Source organism: Oncorhynchus keta, unplaced genomic scaffold (genome assembly GCF_023373465.1).
Source record: "Oncorhynchus keta strain PuntledgeMale-10-30-2019 unplaced genomic scaffold, Oket_V2 Un_contig_12027_pilon_pilon, whole genome shotgun sequence".
Classification (NCBI taxonomy): Eukaryota; Metazoa; Chordata; class Actinopteri; order Salmoniformes; family Salmonidae; genus Oncorhynchus; species Oncorhynchus keta.
Window position 1 is genome coordinate 10,979 of NW_026277731.1, and position 20,886 is coordinate 31,864.

General features: G+C 49.8%; 8 protein-coding genes across 10 annotated transcripts; all 8 read left to right on the forward strand.

Moving 5' to 3' along the window:
- Positions 1-1,041: 1,041 nt before the first annotated feature.
- On the forward strand, positions 1,042-2,188 carry LOC127917755 (histone H1). The gene has a single exon (XM_052500822.1). The coding sequence runs from the start codon at positions 1,148-1,150 to the stop codon at positions 1,769-1,771; it is 624 nt and encodes a 207-aa protein (XP_052356782.1). The 5' UTR covers positions 1,042-1,147; the 3' UTR covers positions 1,772-2,188.
- Positions 2,189-2,267: 79 nt separating this feature from the next.
- On the forward strand, positions 2,268-3,166 carry LOC127917762 (histone H2A). The gene has a single exon (XM_052500826.1). It carries the CDS (start codon positions 2,426-2,428, stop codon positions 2,810-2,812), a length of 387 nt encoding a protein of 128 aa, XP_052356786.1. The 5' UTR covers positions 2,268-2,425; the 3' UTR covers positions 2,813-3,166.
- A 1,530-nt stretch (positions 3,167-4,696) lies between these two features.
- LOC127917767 (histone H4) lies at positions 4,697-8,889 on the forward strand. Of its 3 annotated transcripts, none has more exons than XM_052500832.1 (3): positions 4,697-7,078; positions 7,455-7,496; positions 7,810-8,889. In XM_052500832.1, exon 3 carries the CDS (start codon positions 8,517-8,519, stop codon positions 8,826-8,828), a length of 312 nt encoding a protein of 103 aa, XP_052356792.1. In that variant the 5' UTR covers positions 4,697-7,078; positions 7,455-7,496; positions 7,810-8,516; the 3' UTR covers positions 8,829-8,889. The 3 variants fall into 3 exon arrangements, with proteins under 3 accessions (XP_052356792.1, XP_052356793.1, XP_052356794.1); XM_052500833.1 differs by having other exon boundaries at positions 7,823-8,889; XM_052500834.1 differs by having other exon boundaries at positions 4,697-5,136.
- A 537-nt stretch (positions 8,890-9,426) lies between these two features.
- On the forward strand, positions 9,427-9,883 carry LOC127917763 (histone H2B). Its single transcript, XM_052500827.1, has one exon. The coding sequence runs from the start codon at positions 9,459-9,461 to the stop codon at positions 9,831-9,833; it is 375 nt and encodes a 124-aa protein (XP_052356787.1). The 5' UTR covers positions 9,427-9,458; the 3' UTR covers positions 9,834-9,883.
- Positions 9,884-11,048: 1,165 nt separating this feature from the next.
- Positions 11,049-11,756, forward strand: LOC127917754 (histone H1). Its single transcript, XM_052500821.1, has one exon. The coding sequence runs from the start codon at positions 11,133-11,135 to the stop codon at positions 11,754-11,756; it is 624 nt and encodes a 207-aa protein (XP_052356781.1). The 5' UTR covers positions 11,049-11,132.
- Positions 11,757-12,398: 642 nt separating this feature from the next.
- LOC127917760 (histone H2A) lies at positions 12,399-13,037 on the forward strand. The gene has a single exon (XM_052500824.1). It carries the CDS (start codon positions 12,399-12,401, stop codon positions 12,783-12,785), a length of 387 nt encoding a protein of 128 aa, XP_052356784.1. The 3' UTR covers positions 12,786-13,037.
- Positions 13,038-17,993: 4,956 nt separating this feature from the next.
- LOC127917768 (histone H4) lies at positions 17,994-18,889 on the forward strand. Its single transcript, XM_052500835.1, has one exon. The coding sequence runs from the start codon at positions 18,517-18,519 to the stop codon at positions 18,826-18,828; it is 312 nt and encodes a 103-aa protein (XP_052356795.1). The 5' UTR covers positions 17,994-18,516; the 3' UTR covers positions 18,829-18,889.
- Positions 18,890-19,397: 508 nt separating this feature from the next.
- On the forward strand, positions 19,398-19,855 carry LOC127917765 (histone H2B). Its single transcript, XM_052500829.1, has one exon. The coding sequence runs from the start codon at positions 19,431-19,433 to the stop codon at positions 19,803-19,805; it is 375 nt and encodes a 124-aa protein (XP_052356789.1). The 5' UTR covers positions 19,398-19,430; the 3' UTR covers positions 19,806-19,855.
- Positions 19,856-20,886: the final 1,031 nt, after the last annotated feature.

Here is a 20,886-nt window from a genome sequence, read left to right on the forward strand (position 1 = left end):
TGCTGACATGAACAGGGTAGGAATATGTGCATGCCAGTAGAACACAGTGAGTGGGATTCCACTCGTGCTCCAATGACTGGAGCCTGTATCACTTTAGGCCGAAGCAGGGACCCTCTGCACACATGAACAACAGTCACCTATTGAAACTTGCCGTTCCACCTGTACAAGAGGGAGGAGGAGGAGGAGGAGAAGCGCCTCCACATCGCTCTCTCTAGGCCTATATCAGGGCGAACAAGCACATGGGGCGCCAGCCTCCATAGCGCCGGCCGCACAGCCAGACACCAAGACCCACAGACACAAAGACCGGCACGAGTCACACTGCGGAGTCCAGAGACAAGGTGAGCTCAACTACTTTGGCCCTCACCTCATCTGGATGAGAGAGAGAGAGAGACTACCTAGCACAAGAAAAAACACACTGTGCACAAAGAGCAGGCTCCAAATCCCACTAAAGGACTCATAAAACATCACACACACACACACACAGTGCAAGTAAGCATGTCGTTGGACAGTGTATTATTTCCTGTGCCTCCTGGACACATGACGAATACAACGTGAAACTAGTCTCAGCCAGGCCTCACAAGTGCATGTGTTTTAAGGTCCCCAAAAGAGCTCTCCTTTAAAACACCAAGGTGCACATCAGGGGACGCCAAACCATTTGACTCCCTTGCCAGACATCTCGGCTCACTCCACAATCAATGGTGCTCGCAATCGGATGCACTTTTAGGCCATTTAGGAGACAAATAGCACAGGAAAAGCAGTGCGCACCGCTCCACCCGACAGTCGAACGGTGAGGTTTTGAGCGAGTCGCAGCAAAATGCACGGGGCTTCTGCAGCCCACATGACTTTATTCTGAACGGACACAAGTCTGCTCGCTGGGCCGTTCGCTTTTGGGCCAAAAACACGGCTCCGTCGGTGACTTTTGGCCCGATATTGGCGACCAGAAAACACAAGTGAAAGAGCATTTGGCCAGCCCGGAGAAGCCGAGCTGGGTGGCTTGAGTCTACATGGTTCTCATGTCGCGTTTAAGGCCAGCCCCTGCACGGTGTGGAGCTTCAATAGCGCAGAGCAGCGTCTACAGCAAAGTACTCCTCCTCACAGACTACCGTAGTGTTGTAAGTGTGTGTGTTTACCGGACCGAACGACAGACATGGCAGAAGTCGCACCAGCACCCGCCGCCGCCGCGCCGGCCAAGGCACCCAAGAAGAAGGCAGCAGCCAAGCCCAAGAAAGCGGGACCCAGCGTAGGCGAGCTCATCGTCAAGGCGGTGTCCGCCTCCAAGGAGAGGAGCGGCGTGTCCCTGGCCGCGCTCAAGAAGTCTCTGGCGGCAGGCGGCTACGACGTGGAGAAGAACAACTCCCGTGTCAAGATCGCCGTCAAGAGCCTCGTCACCAAGGGCACCCTGGTCCAGACCAAGGGCACCGGTGCCTCTGGCTCCTTCAAGCTCAACAAGAAGGCCGTCGAGGCAAAGAAGCCCGCCAAGAAAGCCGCAGCCCCCAAAGCTAAGAAGGTGGCCGCCAAGAAGCCCGCCGCTGCCAAGAAGCCCAAGAAGGTAGCAGCCAAGAAGGCCGTGGCCGCAAAGAAGTCCCCCAAGAAGGCCAAGAAGCCCGCTACACCCAAAAAGGCCGCCAAGAGCCCAAAGAAGGTGAAGAAGCCCGCCGCAGCGGCCAAGAAAGCGGCCAAGAGCCCCAAGAAGGCTACCAAGGCAGCGAAGCCCAAAGCCGCCAAGCCCAAGGCAGCCAAGGCCAAGAAGGCAGCCCCCAAGAAGAAGTAAACCTATTACAAACAGTGTTCTTTCTACTCGACACATGTTGTTACCACAAAAGGCTCTTTTAAGAGCCACCCACCTCTTTCCATAAAAGTGCATGTCATTCCATGTATGTCCTGCCTACCTACCTACCCGTGGTGCAAAAGAAATGAAATGAATGACTTTTACGCACCACATTTTCAAGTGGCTAAATGGCTTTACATTTGTCACTCAAGAGTGCAGCACCCTCACCTGTCAACATTGTTGTGATATGTGTTAGAATTCACATGTCACATTGATCGTGATAATAATAAGAATACATACTATAGTGGGTTGGACAGCAGCCATTTGTATTATGAGCCACTCTCGATTTGATTGATACATGTTTCAGTGATTTGAGTTGTCACTTTGGCGCTCCCGCCAACGAGAAAAAGTAACAAAAGTCGGAGGGAAAACAGAGTGGCCTAGCCCTTGTCACTCTGCTGCCTGCCTGCCTGCGGGCGGGCGGGCGGGTGGGGGGGGCGGGCTTAGGACTGTCTGTCTGTCCCTCCCTCACTCCAATTGGATAAGGCCACACCGGTCCGGTGGCCAATCGATGCCTTTTGTGGCGAGGTATAAGTAAGGCTCTCGAGGTCGCCAGCGGCTCATTCAGACTTTCTGTGACATACTGAAGCTACCAATATGAGCGGAAGAGGCAAAACCGGAGGCAAGGCCAGGGCGAAGGCAAAGACACGTTCATCCCGTGCCGGGCTCCAGTTCCCCGTGGGCCGTGTGCACAGGCTGCTGCGCAAAGGCAACTACGCCGAGCGTGTGGGCGCTGGCGCACCAGTCTACCTGGCCGCAGTGCTCGAGTACCTGACTGCTGAGATCCTGGAGTTGGCCGGAAACGCTGCCCGTGACAACAAGAAGACTCGTATCATCCCCCGTCACCTGCAGCTGGCAGTCCGTAACGACGAGGAGCTGAACAAACTGCTTGGCGGCGTGACCATCGCTCAGGGTGGTGTTCTGCCCAACATCCAGGCAGTGCTGCTCCCCAAGAAGACTGAGAAGGCCGTCAAAGCCAAGTAAAATCGCTGGTGCGGCTGCAACTTGACTACTCAACCCCCAAAGGCTCTTTTAAGAGCCAACCACCTAGCTCAGCAAAAGCGCAAAGTGTCCTTTCTATGGCTGGCCAACTATTTGGCGTGTTTGTTAGATACATATACACGGCACAGTATCAAGTGCCCACATGAGGCCTAAATGAAGAATAACAACTACTAGGCTAAAATGAGAGCATTATTGCGCGTAAAGTGTAACGTTGCTCGCGGCCCTAACAAAAGACCCAAGCGCGCCTCGGCGAGGGGGGGGGGGTTGCGTTTTGGGGTGGCACGGAGAGGCCGAGCGTCCCGTCCAATGGGTGGCGGAGGAGGCCTCCGCAACGGGCCAATCAGGGCGGTGCGGCTTTATAAACTTCACATAGGCATTTGGAGGCTATACTCCGACTGTGAAAGAAGGAAGCTAGCTAGCGCCATGGCCAGAACCAAGCAAACCGCTCGCAAATCCACCGGTGGCAAAGCACCCAGGAAGCAGCTCGCCACCAAGGCTGCACGCAAGAGCGCCCCGGCCACCGGCGGCGTGAAGAAGCCTCACCGTTACAGGCCCGGCACCGTGGCTCTTAGAGAGATCCGTCGTTACCAGAAGTCCACTGAGCTGCTGATCCGCAAACTGCCTTTCCAGCGCCTGGTGCGAGAAATTGCCCAGGACTTTAAGACCGACCTGCGCTTCCAGAGTTCCGCAGTGATGGCCCTGCAGGAGGCAAGCGAGGCTTACCTGGTCGGCCTGTTCGAGGACACCAACCTGTGCGCCATCCACGCCAAGAGGGTGACCATCATGCCCAAGGACATCCAGCTGGCCCGTCGTATTCGTGGAGAGCGCGCATAAACGATGACCTGATCTCCAAAATCCCCCAAAGGCTCTTTTAAGAGCCACCTCCATATTTCAGTCAAAAAGGCACATTTGTTCCATTTGTACACGCCCCTTTCCCACCGTGTTCCCTGCTCTCGAGTCCCTACAGACCGTGGTTCGATTCCAGGCTGTATCACCACCGGCCGTGATTGTAAATAAGAGTTGGTTCTTAACTGACTTGAGTCGTTTCAGTAACGCTCTCTATATGTGATTAGATGTATGCCTAGAGTAGAAGAGGGGAAAATACACTAGCAGTAATAAGTGATAGTAATGATATAGGGCAAACAACTGACTTTGAAAGTCCCATGTTGCAGTGCCACTGATGAGAGGGGAAAAGTTTACCGTGGAGCACGGAGGCCATCTTGTGGTTAAACGCGGTTACTGTCAGCGTGTCAGCACGTCATAGTGGCTCCCTATTGGTATTTGATCTTCAGGCCAGCGTTTCCCAAACTCGGTCCTCGGCTCCCCAAGTGGGGCAAGTTGTATTTTTCGATTCCAATTGCTCTTGGAATGTAACATGCTAGAGTCTGTCTATTCCATTGTGAAAATGGCCATTCAATCATTTCTGGGCCATGTGACATTCCTGGATGGCAAAAAAAAATCCATGTTTTGATCCGATCATTACAACGTTAGCTGTGCGCACCCCATAATTCATGCGACTGACTAAGCTATTGAAAGTAAAATGATATATCTCTGTCCAGCGCAAGTGAAAGGTGGTCGAAAAAAAGTGGTACCAACGTTTTGGTTGAAGGTACAGGCAATGTTGTAGGCCACCAAATTAGACGTGATATTATTAAGTCGCCCTTCTGTGCTTGTTTGTGTGAGTGCATAGGTAAGTTGTTTCGATATGGTGGAATACATGGAGAGATGAAAGGAATCTATTTAGTGGGATGAAATCAGTGTGCGATTGAATATTCCAATGCCATACCCATTGTTAGTCCTTTAGACTAGATCCGAGATCCCTTAAGAGAAAAGGTATCAGGACAGCAGGAATCAATGTAATAATAATCATCAAGGGCTTGCAAAAGAGCTGTTACGAAACAGGACACAAGCAGCCGGGATGATTGCCCTATTAGTAGTTGACCAGTTACAAAATAGCAATCACCAATGCAGGCAGGTACGTGTTGATTGCTGCATTGGCTTCGTAAATAGGCTTCATAAGGAACTAAATGGCTCAGCACATGACACCTTCACTGTGCAGAATATTTGATAGTACTGACTCCCGTTGAGTAGAGTCGTGTGTCTTTGGCGTGATTTGAAGTCGACTTCTGATGTGGGATTTAGCTCATTTTTAAAAGAATATTTGCTGAGGATTCGAAATGATAAGACAAAGTAAATGCCCTAAATACAGGCTGCCAGTTAAATGCAGCAATGACACGGCTAAAGTGTGTCATTGCCGGACCAAAGAGCGGGAATTGTCTGCCGTTGCATCTTCAGTCATGAGACAGGTAATAGCGGAGCTCCGTGGTGCTGAAAAAGACAGCGCCCCTGGCCATTTGGCAACGCCTATTTCCCGTTGGAGGGATACTTGACATGCTATAGGCACAGTTCAGTACACCCCTCATCCAACAGAGCCCCTCCTATAATTGGTCCCAGAATCATCCACTTGATTCCCGACCATCAACCGATTCTCGGGGTGCATTGGTGTAAAATGTGGTCGTCGAGATAAAGTTCTATAGGCTACATGGGGTAATGGCATCCAGAGCTTACAGATAAAGAGTGCAGTAGGCTAGAGAGAAAAGTAGCATTCCGTTTTTCATAAAGTAGGTCAATGTAACTTACCCTCTTTTGATACTTGAGAAACATACATTCACATGATGTCCAAATCTGCAAGAGACAAACCAGCAGAACATCAGCAGGTGAACAAAAGGGTTAAGTGAATATGATTTAAGAGCAGTCAAATGAAGTAATAGTGACATTTGACCACGTACTTGTTGTGACAATTGCATCAGGTTTGAGGGAGAAATGCTCTGTGTGGCCATTGTGAGTGGCACTTCTGATCCAGCAGGTGGTGGGTGTTAAGATCCCTTCCTATGTGGCTTGAATGATGAGCCAGTGTTGGAAAAATGACTTGTGGTACAGCGGGTGGCGGTGAAATGTCTCCCTATCTATATGACTTGACCTACTCCTTTGACATTGTTCACTTGATTGGAGATGATTCCGGTCTTCTTCATGTCCTCTTCATGAGCACTTCTGCATGTCTTCCTTCCTGTCTTGCCATGTGGGTTCCACGGAGGTGTGTGTTTTTGTTAGATACCACTGGGCACATTCCTAACGTGGAGGTCGTTTGCATAGCTCATGTTAGTCTACGGACGGTCTGACATTGCTCGTCCATATTTTGATGTATTCCAATTCCATTTGGGTGTATTGTGTGGAATGTTGGAACATGGTTCGATCTTACTTGTTAGACTTGACTGTGCTGTTGGAGCTCGTTAACACAAGCATTTCTGCTAAACAGGTGTATGTATATCTCTCTAGTCACCCCCAAACCCAATTCTTTCTTTGGCCGCATCTCCTTCCAGGTCTCTGCTGCCAATGACTGGAAGGAAGTCCAAAAATCTCTGAAACTGGAAACACTTATCTCCCTCACTAGCTTTAAGCACCAACTGTCAGAGCATCTTACAGATTACTGCACCTGTACATAGCCCACCTATAGTTTAGGCCAAACAACTAGCTCTTTCCCTACTGTATTTAATGAATTTATTTTGCTCCTATGCACCCCATTATTTTTATTTCTACTTTGCACATTTCTTCCATTGCAAATGTACAATTCCAGTGTTTGACTTGCTATATTGTATTTACTTTGCCACCATGGCCTTTTTTTGCCTTTACCTCCCCTATCTCACCTCATTTGCTCACATCGTATATAGAGTTGTTTATACTGTATTATTGACTGTATGTTTGTTTTACTCCATGTGTAAGTCTGTGTCGTAGTATGTGTCGAACTGCTTTGCTTTATCTTGGCCAGGTCGCAATTGTAAATGAGAAGTTGTTCTCAACTTGCCTACCTGGTTAATTAAATAAAGGTGAGAAGATTAAAAAAAGGGAAAAAAATGTGGCTATTTGATTAGGACTTTTCTTCTATGTGTCGCAACTCCATTTCCACTTTATGTCCCCGTTAGGGAGGTGTAATTTATGCTGCAGGCTAATTACAAAATTGTGGTCCAAGTTCAACTCCTAGCCTATAGGGTGTGGTAACAGGCCCTCTGTTATTTGTTGTTGTACTCTGCATGTGAAGTACTCTGCATGTGAAGTATCTGCACTGTAGCCTATAGAAGAAGTAAGCCCTTGTTAATAGGGGAACGCAAGCAGTTGAAGGGAACAAGTGACAGAGTCTAACCTGCTGTTGAACACAAACTCCCAGTCCTATGATGTTGCTCTGTGAAGAAGGTTAGCTTTTCAGCATTCAATTCCTGGCAGCCTTCTTCTCCCTGGTTGATTTGTGAATGTGACTGGTTAGAGAATGTTTGGCTTGGGTATCCAAGGTGTTTGAGATTGTTGAGGACCAGTGTTCCGAGGGGCTGACTGTGACATCATAAAGCGGAATGTAGTTAGCATGCTGTTTGAGTGATTCCTATTCAGTCCGTTGCGGCCTTCCAGGCAGTGCAGTTGTGCTTCAAGTGTGCTCTCTCTCTGTGTGATGACTTGTTGTGCCTACACGGAGTAGAGCTACGAACGGACGTGACATTTGGGTTAAGCCTAAGCCTTTTCGTAACCTTAACCTATTTCTTCTAACTTGCTATTCTTTGTGCTTTGATGACACTAGCTGCATCCCAGCAAGTTGAAGGCCGGCAGCCACTAAGTAGAGGTAAGAGACAATTATGGCAACAATAAGTTGTAAGATGAAACCTAGTCACATCTGAGATGTGAATCAACTGCACTGATTGATCAATCGCCAGTATGTGCCCTTGGGCCTCATTTGTCCCCTTTGAAATGACCTGTTGAGATCATTCGATGCAACATCTGAGGCTATCTGGCCTCATACCACTATTTCCATAATATAAGGCTATGTTATTGGTTTTTGAAAAAAGTACCATACAATATTTGCACATGCCTATCACCTCTGTACGCATAGGAAAACGATCCCTTTATTGTGTGTGTGTGTTGGGTGGGTGTCTGAGGAATGTTTTACAGCGTTTCAGCTTGCAGAGGTATCACCACCCTTCCCATGGCCACCTGGATCCTGTCTAGGGAAGAAAACGAAGAATGATGTTATTACATGGCCTTCAAGAGCTACATGACTGCTGAGGTGACATATCGGACCCCTTAGGATTTGTGGCATTCCTTGTGTATTTGTCGTTTCTCCTTTGTACTTGTGACACTATTAGAGTTTTTTTACGCCTATCTCTATTAGGTGTGACTGGCAACTGCAGTGGGTTGAATCCTACTAGTTCAGTGTTTCCCAACTCCAGGCAGGGGTAGAGTAGCCATTTGTGTTGTAGCCCTGGAGAGGCACAGCTGATTGAAAGAGTTGAATGAGGTGCAACAACAACAACAACAACAACAACAACAACAACAACAACAACAGCAATCAATGTGAAGAGTGGGACACAGATTAGTAGTGGATCCCCCAGTTGTCACAGTTGGGCCTTGTGTTCAACATAGCTCAGTATTTGAGTGTGTTTCCCGCACATGTAAGTAGCTTTCATTTCTTCTTCCTCCATAGTTCCCTAGAACTAACGCCCTCCCCTTTGCAGCAGAGGCCAGGCAAAAGCGCGCGCTTTCTGTGCCACTGGCTTCAATCAGGTCCACCAAACGCAGATAATAAGAGCACCAAGCAGGAAAAATTACGTCATTAATTCACTTGAACTCAGCTAGCGAACACACAATGTCTGGAAGAGGTAAAGGCGGCAAGGGACTCGGAAAAGGAGGCGCCAAGCGTCACCGTAAGGTTCTCCGCGATAACATCCAGGGAATCACCAAGCCCGCCATTCGCCGTCTGGCTCGCCGTGGCGGCGTGAAGCGTATCTCCGGGCTGATCTACGAGGAGACCCGCGGTGTCCTGAAGGTGTTCCTTGAGAACGTGATCCGTGACGCCGTCACCTACACCGAGCACGCCAAGAGGAAGACCGTTACGGCCATGGACGTGGTCTACGCTCTGAAACGCCAGGGACGCACCCTGTACGGTTTCGGCGGTTAAACGCACTCTTCTCGGAACGTCAACATCCCGACTTGAACCCAAAGGCTCTTTTAAGAGCCACCCACATCCGCTTCAAAAGGGCCAAATCCATTGTATTAAACCATGAGCCACTCAGTGGACGGGGAAGAAGTGTTTATGACAGGAGGCTATGTTCAGTACAGTCGTATTAAACCATGAGCCACTCTGAGTGGACGGGGAAGAAGTGTTCATGACAGGAGGCTATGTTCAGCGCAGGCTTTGCGGGGAAGAAGTGTTCATGACAGGCTATGTTCAGCGCAGGCTTTGCGTACACACGAGACCGAAATAAAGGCACCACGGCTGGTAAATCCCCACCAAGTCCAAAAAGGGGGCTTTATTTCTGGCCATTGCATGGGTATTTTTTTAAACACCATTCCCCACCAGTGACAGAGCATAGGCTATGGAATAAGGGGGACAGGTCTTTGTTAGGGAAGCAAGCCTCTGAGTGGAAGGCTCTTATGCGCGCTCAGCTCCACCGGGCAAATGGCAGGGGCGCCTATGAGAAAGCAGGGGTGTGTCCACGGCCGGCGAATTAGCTTAGCTTCGTCTTCATAAGAGGGAAAGGGCTCTCCCCCCTCATTCGTTTGTGAGAAGCAACGAGACATCAGCGTCATGCCCGAGCCAGCAAAGTCCGCGCCCAAGAAGGGCTCCAAGAAAGCCGTCACCAAGACCGCAGGGAAAGGCGGCAAGAAGCGCCGAAAGTCTAGGAAGGAGAGCTACGCCATTTACGTGTACAAAGTCCTGAAGCAGGTCCACCCCGATACCGGCATCTCCTCCAAGGCCATGGGAATCATGAACTCGTTCGTGAACGACATCTTCGAGCGCATCGCCGGAGAGTCGTCTCGCCTGGCCCACTACAACAAGCGTTCCACCATCACCTCCAGGGAGATCCAGACCGCAGTGCGCCTGCTGCTCCCCGGAGAGCTGGCCAAGCACGCAGTGTCCGAGGGCACCAAGGCCGTGACCAAGTACACCAGCTCCAAGTAAACAGCGCATTTGGAGTGCTGTAGTAACCCAAAGGCTCTTTTAAGAGCCACCCACCCTGTCAGTGAAAAAAGCTAATCCATTGTGTGTGTGTGTGTGTGTGGAGGACATGTTAGAGTGTTGTGTCCAATTTTGGGGGGGGGGATAAATAATGCTGACATGAACAGGGTAGGAATATGTGCATGCCAGTAGAACACAGTGAGTGGGATTCCACTCGTGCTCCAATGACTGGAGCCTGTATCACTTTAGGCCGAAGCAGGGACCCTCTGCACACATGAACAACAGTCACCTATTGAAACTTGCCGTTCCACCTGTACAAGAGGGAGGAGGAGGAGGAGGAGAAGCGCCTCCACATCGCTCTCTCTAGGCCTATATCAGGGCGAACAAGCACATGGGGCGCCAGCCTCCATAGCGCCGGCCGCACAGCCAGACACCAAGACCCACAGACACAAAGACCGGCACGAGTCACACTGCGGAGTCCAGAGACAAGGTGAGCTCAACTACTTTGGCCCTCACCTCATCTGGATGAGAGAGAGAGAGAGACTACCTAGCACAAGAAAAAACACACTGTGCACAAAGAGCAGGCTCCAAATCCCACTAAAGGACTCATAAAACATCACACACACACACACACACAGTGCAAGTAAGCATGTCGTTGGACAGTGTATTATTTCCTGTGCCTCCTGGACACATGACGAATACAACGTGAAACTAGTCTCAGCCAGGCCTCACAAGTGCATGTGTTTTAAGGTCCCCAAAAGAGCTCTCCTTTAAAACACCAAGGTGCACATCAGGGGACGCCAAACCATTTGACTCCCTTGCCAGACATCTCGGCTCACTCCACAATCAATGGTGCTCGCAATCGGATGCACTTTTAGGCCACATTTAGAGACAAATAGCACAGGAAAAGCAGTGCGCACCGCTCCACCCGACAGTCGAACGGTGAGGTTTTGAGCGAGTCGCAGCAAAATGCACGGGGCTTCTGCAGCCCACATGACTTTATTCTGAACGGACACAAGTCTGCTCGCTGGGCCGTTCGCTTTTGGGCCAAAAACACGGCTCCGTCGGTGACTTTTGGCCCGATATTGGCGACCAGAAAACACAAGTGAAAGAGCATTTGGCCAGCCCGGAGAAGCCGAGCTGGGTGGCTTGAGTCTACATGGTTCTCATGTCGCGTTTAAGGCCAGCCCCTGCACGGTGTGGAGCTTCAATAGCGCAGAGCAGCGTCTACAGCAAAGTACTCCTCCTCACAGACTACCGTAGTGTTGTAAGTGTGTGTGTTTACCGGACCGAACGACAGACATGGCAGAAGTCGCACCAGCACCCGCCGCCGCCGCGCCGGCCAAGGCACCCAAGAAGAAGGCAGCAGCCAAGCCCAAGAAAGCGGGACCCAGCGTAGGCGAGCTCATCGTCAAGGCGGTGTCCGCCTCCAAGGAGAGGAGCGGCGTGTCCCTGGCCGCGCTCAAGAAGTCTCTGGCGGCAGGCGGCTACGACGTGGAGAAGAACAACTCCCGTGTCAAGATCGCCGTCAAGAGCCTCGTCACCAAGGGCACCCTGGTCCAGACCAAGGGCACCGGTGCCTCTGGCTCCTTCAAGCTCAACAAGAAGGCCGTCGAGGCAAAGAAGCCCGCCAAGAAAGCCGCAGCCCCCAAAGCTAAGAAGGTGGCCGCCAAGAAGCCCGCCGCTGCCAAGAAGCCCAAGAAGGTAGCAGCCAAGAAGGCCGTGGCCGCAAAGAAGTCCCCCAAGAAGGCCAAGAAGCCCGCTACACCCAAAAAGGCCGCCAAGAGCCCAAAGAAGGTGAAGAAGCCCGCCGCAGCGGCCAAGAAAGCGGCCAAGAGCCCCAAGAAGGCTACCAAGGCAGCGAAGCCCAAAGCCGCCAAGCCCAAGGCAGCCAAGGCCAAGAAGGCAGCCCCCAAGAAGAAGTAAACCTATTACAAACAGTGTTCTTTCTACTCGACACATGTTGTTACCACAAAAGGCTCTTTTAAGAGCCACCCACCTCTTTCCATAAAAGTGCATGTCATTCCATGTATGTCCTGCCTACCTACCTACCCGTGGTGCAAAAGAAATGAAATGAATGACTTTTACGCACCACATTTTCAAGTGGCTAAATGGCTTTACATTTGTCACTCAAGAGTGCAGCACCCTCACCTGTCAACATTGTTGTGATATGTGTTAGAATTCACATGTCACATTGATCGTGATAATAATAAGAATACATACTATAGTGGGTTGGACAGCAGCCATTTGTATTATGAGCCACTCTCGATTTGATTGATACATGTTTCAGTGATTTGAGTTGTCACTTTGGCGCTCCCGCCAACGAGAAAAAGTAACAAAAGTCGGAGGGAAACAGAGTGGCCTAGCCCTTGTCACTCTGCTGCCTGCCTGCCTGCGGGCGGGTGGGGGCGGGCTTAGGACTGTCTGTCTGTCCCTCCCTCACTCCAATTGGATAAGGCCACACCGGTCCGGTGGCCAATCGATGCCTTTTGTGGCGAGGTATAAGTAAGGCTCTCGAGGTCGCCAGCGGCTCATTCAGACTTTCTGTGACATACTGAAGCTACCAATATGAGCGGAAGAGGCAAAACCGGAGGCAAGGCCAGGGCGAAGGCAAAGACACGTTCATCCCGTGCCGGGCTCCAGTTCCCCGTGGGCCGTGTGCACAGGCTGCTGCGCAAAGGCAACTACGCCGAGCGTGTGGGCGCTGGCGCACCAGTCTACCTGGCCGCAGTGCTCGAGTACCTGACTGCTGAGATCCTGGAGTTGGCCGGAAACGCTGCCCGTGACAACAAGAAGACTCGTATCATCCCCCGTCACCTGCAGCTGGCAGTCCGTAACGACGAGGAGCTGAACAAACTGCTTGGCGGCGTGACCATCGCTCAGGGTGGTGTTCTGCCCAACATCCAGGCAGTGCTGCTCCCCAAGAAGACTGAGAAGGCCGTCAAAGCCAAGTAAAATCGCTGGTGCGGCTGCAACTTGACTACTCAACCCCCAAAGGCTCTTTTAAGAGCCAACCACCTAGCTCAGCAAAAGCGCAAAGTGTCCTTTCTATGGCTGGCCAACTATTTGGCGTGTTTGTTAGATACATATACACGGCACAGTATCAAGTGCCCACATGAGGCCTAAATGAAGAATAACAACTACTAGGCTAAAATGAGAGCATTATTGCGCGTAAAGTGTAACGTTGCTCGCGGCCCTAACAAAAGACCCAAGCGCGCCTCGGCGAGGGGGGTTGCGTTTTGGGGTGGCACGGAGAGGCCGAGCGTCCCGTCCAATGGGTGGCGGAGGAGGCCTCCGCAACGGGCCAATCAGGGCGGTGCGGAGATGGTGACCAATCAGCAGACGCCGCTGCCGGCTTTATAAACTTCACATAGGCATTTGGAGGCTATACTCCGACTGTGAAAGAAGGAAGCTAGCTAGCGCCATGGCCAGAACCAAGCAAACCGCTCGCAAATCCACCGGTGGCAAAGCACCCAGGAAGCAGCTCGCCACCAAGGCTGCACGCAAGAGCGCCCGGCCACCGGCGGCGTGAAGAAGCCTCACCGTTACAGGCCCGGCACCGTGGCTCTTAGAGAGATCCGTCGTTACCAGAAGTCCACTGAGCTGCTGATCCGCAAACTGCCTTTCCAGCGCCTGGTGCGAGAAATTGCCCAGGACTTTAAGACCGACCTGCGCTTCCAGAGTTCCGCAGTGATGGCCCTGCAGGAGGCAAGCGAGGCTTACCTGGTCGGCCTGTTCGAGGACACCAACCTGTGCGCCATCCACGCCAAGAGGGTGACCATCATGCCCAAGGACATCCAGCTGGCCCGTCGTATTCGTGGAGAGCGCGCATAAACGATGACCTGATCTCCAAAATCCCCCAAAGGCTCTTTTAAGAGCCACCTCCATATTTCAGTCAAAAAGGCACATTTGTTCCATTTGTACACGCCCCTTTCCCACCGTGTTCCCTGCTCTCGAGTCCCTACAGACCGTGGTTCGATTCCAGGCTGTATCACCACCGGCCGTGATTGTAAATAAGAGTTGGTTCTTAACTGACTTGAGTCGTTTCAGTAACGCTCTCTATATGTGATTAGATGTATGCCTAGAGTAGAAGAGGGGAAAATACACTAGCAGTAATAAGTGATAGTAATGATATAGGGCAAACAACTGACTTTGAAAGTCCCATGTTGCAGTGCCACTGATGAGAGGGGAAAAGTTTACCGTGGAGCACGGAGGCCATCTTGTGGTTAAACGCGGTTACTGTCAGCGTGTCAGCACGTCATAGTGGCTCCCTATTGGTATTTGATCTTCAGGCCAGCGTTTCCCAAACTCGGTCCTCGGCTCCCCAAGTGGGGCAAGTTGTATTTTTCGATTCCAATTGCTCTTGGAATGTAACATGCTAGAGTCTGTCTATTCCATTGTGAAAATGGCCATTCAATCATTTCTGGGCCATGTGACATTCCTGGATGGCAAAAAAAAATCCATGTTTTGATCCGATCATTACAACGTTAGCTGTGCGCACCCCATAATTCATGCGACTGACTAAGCTATTGAAAGTAAAATGATATATCTCTGTCCAGCGCAAGTGAAAGGTGGTCGAAAAAAAGTGGTACCAACGTTTTGGTTGAAGGTACAGGCAATGTTGTAGGCCACCAAATTAGACGTGATATTATTAAGTCGCCCTTCTGTGCTTGTTTGTGTGAGTGCATAGGTAAGTTGTTTCGATATGGTGGAATACATGGAGAGATGAAAGGAATCTATTTAGTGGGATGAAATCAGTGTGCGATTGAATATTCCAATGCCATACCCATTGTTAGTCCTTTAGACTAGATCCGAGATCCCTTAAGAGAAAAGGTATCAGGACAGCAGGAATCAATCGATGTAATAATCATCAAGGGCTTGCAAAGAGCTGTTACGAAACAGGACACAAGCAGCCGGGATGATTGCCCTATTAGTAGTTGACCAGTTACAAAATAGCAATCACCAATGCAGGCAGGTACGTGTTGATTGCTGCATTGGCTTCGTAAATAGGCTTCATAAGGAACTAAATGGCTCAGCACATGACACCTTCACTGTGCAGAATATTTGATAGTACTGACTCCCGTTGAGTAGAGTCGTGTGTCTTTGGCGTGATTTGAAGTCGACTTCTGATGTGGGATTTAGCTCATTTTTAAAAGAATATTTGCTGAGGATTCGAAATGATAAGACAAAGTAAATGCCCTAAATACAGGCTGCCAGTTAAATGCAGCAATGACACGGCTAAAGTGTGTCATTGCCGGACCAAAGAGCGGGAATTGTCTGCCGTTGCATCTTCAGTCATGAGACAGGTAATAGCGGAGCTCCGTGGTGCTGAAAAAGACAGCGCCCCTGGCCATTTGGCAACGCCTATTTCCCGTTGGAGGGATACTTGACATGCTATAGGCACAGTTCAGTACACCCCTCATCCAACAGAGCCCCTCCTATAATTGGTCCCAGAATCATCCACTTGATTCCCGACCATCAACCGATTCTCGGGGTGCATTGGTGTAAAATGTGGTCGTCGAGATAAAGTTCTATAGGCTACATGGGGTAATGGCATCCAGAGCTTACAGATAAAGAGTGCAGTAGGCTAGAGAGAAAAGTAGCATTCCGTTTTTCATAAAGTAGGTCAATGTAACTTACCCTCTTTTGATACTTGAGAAACATACATTCACATGATGTCCAAATCTGCAAGAGACAAACCAGCAGAACATCAGCAGGTGAACAAAAGGGTTAAGTGAATATGATTTAAGAGCAGTCAAATGAAGTAATAGTGACATTTGACCACGTACTTGTTGTGACAATTGCATCAGGTTTGAGGGAGAAATGCTCTGTGTGGCCATTGTGAGTGGCACTTCTGATCCAGCAGGTGGTGGGTGTTAAGATCCCTTCCTATGTGGCTTGAATGATGAGCCAGTGTTGGAAAAATGACTTGTGGTACAGCGGGTGGCGGTGAAATGTCTCCCTATCTATATGACTTGACCTACTCCTTTGACATTGTTCACTTGATTGGAGATGATTCCGGTCTTCTTCATGTCCTCTTCATGAGCACTTCTGCATGTCTTCCTTCCTGTCTTGCCATGTGGGTTCCACGGAGGTGTGTGTTTTTGTTAGATACCACTGGGCACATTCCTAACGTGGAGGTCGTTTGCATAGCTCATGTTAGTCTACGGACGGTCTGACATTGCTCGTCCATATTTTGATGTATTCCAATTCCATTTGGGTGTATTGTGTGGAATGTTGGAACATGGTTCGATCTTACTTGTTAGACTTGACTGTGCTGTTGGAGCTCGTTAACACAAGCATTTCTGCTAAACAGGTGTATGTATATCTCTCTAGTCACCCCCAAACCCAATTCTTTCTTTGGCCGCATCTCCTTCCAGGTCTCTGCTGCCAATGACTGGAAGGAAGTCCAAAAATCTCTGAAACTGGAAACACTTATCTCCCTCACTAGCTTTAAGCACCAACTGTCAGAGCATCTTACAGATTACTGCACCTGTACATAGCCCACCTATAGTTTAGGCCAAACAACTAGCTCTTTCCCTACTGTATTTAATGAATTTATTTTGCTCCTATGCACCCCATTATTTTTATTTCTACTTTGCACATTTCTTCCATTGCAAATGTACAATTCCAGTGTTTGACTTGCTATATTGTATTTACTTTGCCACCATGGCCTTTTTTTGCCTTTACCTCCCCTATCTCACCTCATTTGCTCACATCGTATATAGAGTTGTTTATACTGTATTATTGACTGTATGTTTGTTTTACTCCATGTGTAAGTCTGTGTCGTAGTATGTGTCGAACTGCTTTGCTTTATCTTGGCCAGGTCGCAATTGTAAATGAGAAGTTGTTCTCAACTTGCCTACCTGGTTAATTAAATAAAGGTGAGAAGATTAAAAAAAGGGAAAAAAATGTGGCTATTTGATTAGGACTTTTCTTCTATGTGTCGCAACTCCATTTCCACTTTATGTCCCCGTTAGGGAGGTGTAATTTATGCTGCAGGCTAATTACAAAATTGTGGTCCAAGTTCAACTCCTAGCCTATAGGGTGTGGTAACAGGCCCTCTGTTATTTGTTGTTGTACTCTGCATGTGAAGTACTCTGCATGTGAAGTATCTGCACTGTAGCCTATAGAAGAAGTAAGCCCTTGTTAATAGGGGAACGCAAGCAGTTGAAGGGAACAAGTGACAGAGTCTAACCTGCTGTTGAACACAAACTCCCAGTCCTATGATGTTGCTCTGTGAAGAAGGTTAGCTTTTCAGCATTCAATTCCTGGCAGCCTTCTTCTCCCTGGTTGATTTGTGAATGTGACTGGTTAGAGAATGTTTGGCTTGGGTATCCAAGGTGTTTGAGATTGTTGAGGACCAGTGTTCCGAGGGGCTGACGTGACATCATAAAGCGGAATGTAGTTAGCATGCTGTTTGAGTGATTCCTATTCAGTCCGTTGCGGCCTTCCAGGCAGTGCAGTTGTGCTTCAAGTGTGCTCTCTCTCTGTGTGATGACTTGTTGTGCCTACACGGAGTAGAGCTACGAACGGACGTGACATTTGGGTTAAGCCTAAGCCTTTTCGTAACCTTAACCTATTTCTTCTAACTTGCTATTCTTTGTGCTTTGATGACACTAGCTGCATCCCAGCAAGTTGAAGGCCGGCAGCCACTAAGTAGAGGTAAGAGACAATTATGGCAACAATAAGTTGTAAGATGAAACCTAGTCACATCTGAGATGTGAATCAACTGCACTGATTGATCAATCGCCAGTATGTGCCCTTGGGCCTCATTTGTCCCCTTTGAAATGACCTGTTGAGATCATTCGATGCAACATCTGAGGCTATCTGGCCTCATACCACTATTTCCATAATATAAGGCTATGTTATTGGTTTTTGAAAAAGTACCATACAATATTTGCACATGCCTATCACCTCTGTACGCATAGGAAAACGATCCCTTTATTGTGTGTGTGTGTTGGGTGGGTGTCTGAGGAATGTTTTACAGCGTTTCAGCTTGCAGAGGTATCACCACCCTTCCCATGGCCACCTGGATCCTGTCTAGGGAAGAAAACGAAGAATGATGTTATTACATGGCCTTCAAGAGCTACATGACTGCTGAGGTGACATATCGGACCCCTTAGGATTTGTGGCATTCCTTGTGTATTTGTGTATTTGTCGTTTCTCCTTTGTACTTGTGACACTATTAGAGTTTTTTTACGCCTATCTCTATTAGGTGTGACTGGCAACTGCAGTGGGTTGAATCCTACTAGTTCAGTGTTTCCCAACTCCAGGCAGGGGTAGAGTAGCCATTTGTGTTGTAGCCCTGGAGAGGCACAGCTGATTGAAAGAGTTGAATGAGGTGCAACAACAACAACAACAACAACAACAACAACAACAACAGCAATCAATGTGAAGAGTGGGACACAGATTAGTAGTGGATCCCCCAGTTGTCACAGTTGGGCCTTGTGTTCAACATAGCTCAGTATTTGAGTGTGTTTCCCGCACATGTAAGTAGCTTTCATTTCTTCTTCCTCCATAGTTCCCTAGAACTAACGCCCTCCCCTTTGCAGCAGAGGCCAGGCAAAAGCGCGCGCTTTCTGTGCCACTGGCTTCAATCAGGTCCACCAAACGCAGATAATAAGAGCACCAAGCAGGAAAAATTACGTCATTAATTCACTTGAACTCAGCTAGCGAACACACAATGTCTGGAAGAGGTAAAGGCGGCAAGGGACTCGGAAAAGGAGGCGCCAAGCGTCACCGTAAGGTTCTCCGCGATAACATCCAGGGAATCACCAAGCCCGCCATTCGCCGTCTGGCTCGCCGTGGCGGCGTGAAGCGTATCTCCGGGCTGATCTACGAGGAGACCCGCGGTGTCCTGAAGGTGTTCCTTGAGAACGTGATCCGTGACGCCGTCACCTACACCGAGCACGCCAAGAGGAAGACCGTTACGGCCATGGACGTGGTCTACGCTCTGAAACGCCAGGGACGCACCCTGTACGGTTTCGGCGGTTAAACGCACTCTTCTCGGAACGTCAACATCCCGACTTGAACCCAAAGGCTCTTTTAAGAGCCACCCACATCCGCTTCAAAAGGGCCAAATCCATTGTATTAAACCATGAGCCACTCAGTGGACGGGGGAATGAAGTGTTTATGACAGGAGGCTATGTTCAGTACAGTCGTATTAAACCATGAGCCACTCTGAGTGGACGGGGAAGAAGTGTTCATGACAGGAGGCTATGTTCAGCGCAGGCTTTGCGTACAGTCGTATTACGAGACACCCGAAATAAAGGCACCACGGCTGGTAAATCCCCACCAAGTCCAAAAAGGGGGGCTTTATTTCTGGCCATTGCATGGGTATTTTTTTTAAACACACCATTCCCCACCAGTGACAGAGCATAGGCTATGGAATAAGGGGGACAGGTCTTTGTTAGGGAAGCAAGCCTCTGAGTGGAAGGCTCTTATGCGCGCTCAGCTCCACCGGGCAAATGGCAGGGGCGCCTATGAGAAAGCAGGGGTGTGTCCACGGCCGGCGAATTAGCTTAGCTTCGTCTTCATAAGAGGGAAAGGGCTCTCCGCCCCTCATTCGTTTGTGAGAAGCAACGAGACATCAGCGTCATGCCCGAGCCAGCAAAGTCCGCGCCCAAGAAGGGCTCCAAGAAAGCCGTCACCAAGACCGCAGGGAAAGGCGGCAAGAAGCGCCGAAAGTCTAGGAAGGAGAGCTACGCCATTTACGTGTACAAAGTCCTGAAGCAGGTCCACCCCGATACCGGCATCTCCTCCAAGGCCATGGGAATCATGAACTCGTTCGTGAACGACATCTTCGAGCGCATCGCCGGAGAGTCGTCTCGCCTGGCCCACTACAACAAGCGTTCCACCATCACCTCCAGGGAGATCCAGACCGCAGTGCGCCTGCTGCTCCCCGGAGAGCTGGCCAAGCACGCAGTGTCCGAGGGCACCAAGGCCGTGACCAAGTACACCAGCTCCAAGTAAACAGCGCATTTGGAGTGCTGTAGTAACCCAAAGGCTCTTTTAAGAGCCACCCACCCTGTCAGTGAAAAAAGCTAATCCATTGTGTGTGTGTGTGTGGAGGACATGTTAGAGTGTTGTGTCCAATTTTGGGGGGGGGGATAAATAATGCTGACATGAACAGGGTAGGAATATGTGCATGCCAGTAGAACACAGTGAGTGGGATTCCACTCGTGCTCCAATGACTGGAGCCTGTATCACTTTAGGCCGAAGCAGGGACCCTCTGCACACATGAACAACAGTCACCTATTGAAACTTGCCGTTCCACCTGTACAAGAGGGAGGAGGAGGAGGAGGAGAAGCGCCTCCACATCGCTCTCTCTAGGCCTATATCAGGGCGAACAAGCACATGGGGCGCCAGCCTCCATAGCGCCGGCCGCACAGCCAGACACCAAGACCCACAGACACAAAGACCGGCACGAGTCACACTGCGGAGTCCAGAGACAAGGTGAGCTCAACTACTTTGGCCCTCACCTCATCTGGATGAGAGAGAGAGAGAGACTACCTAGCACAAGAAAAAACACACTGTGCACAAAGAGCAGGCTCCAAATCCCACTAAAGGACTCATAAAACATCACACACACACACACACAGTGCAAGTAAGCATGTCGTTGGACAGTGTATTATTTCCTGTGCCTCCTGGACACATGACGAATACAACGTGAAACTAGTCTCAGCCAGGCCTCACAAGTGCATGTGTTTTAAGGTCCCCAAAAGAGCTCTCCTTTAAAACACCAAGGTGCACATCAGGGGACGCCAAACCATTTGACTCCCTTGCCAGACATCTCGGCTCACTCCACAATCAATGGTGCTCGCAATCGGATGCACTTTTAGGCCATTTAGGAGACAAATAGCACAGGAAAAGCAGTGCGCACCGCTCCACCCGACAGTCGAACGGTGAGGTTTTGAGCGAGTCGCAGCAAAATGCACGGGGCTTCTGCAGCCCACATGACTTTATTCTGAACGGACACAAGTCTGCTCGCTGGGCCGTTCGCTTTTGGGCCAAAAACACGGCTCCGTCGGTGACTTTTGGCCCGATATTGGCG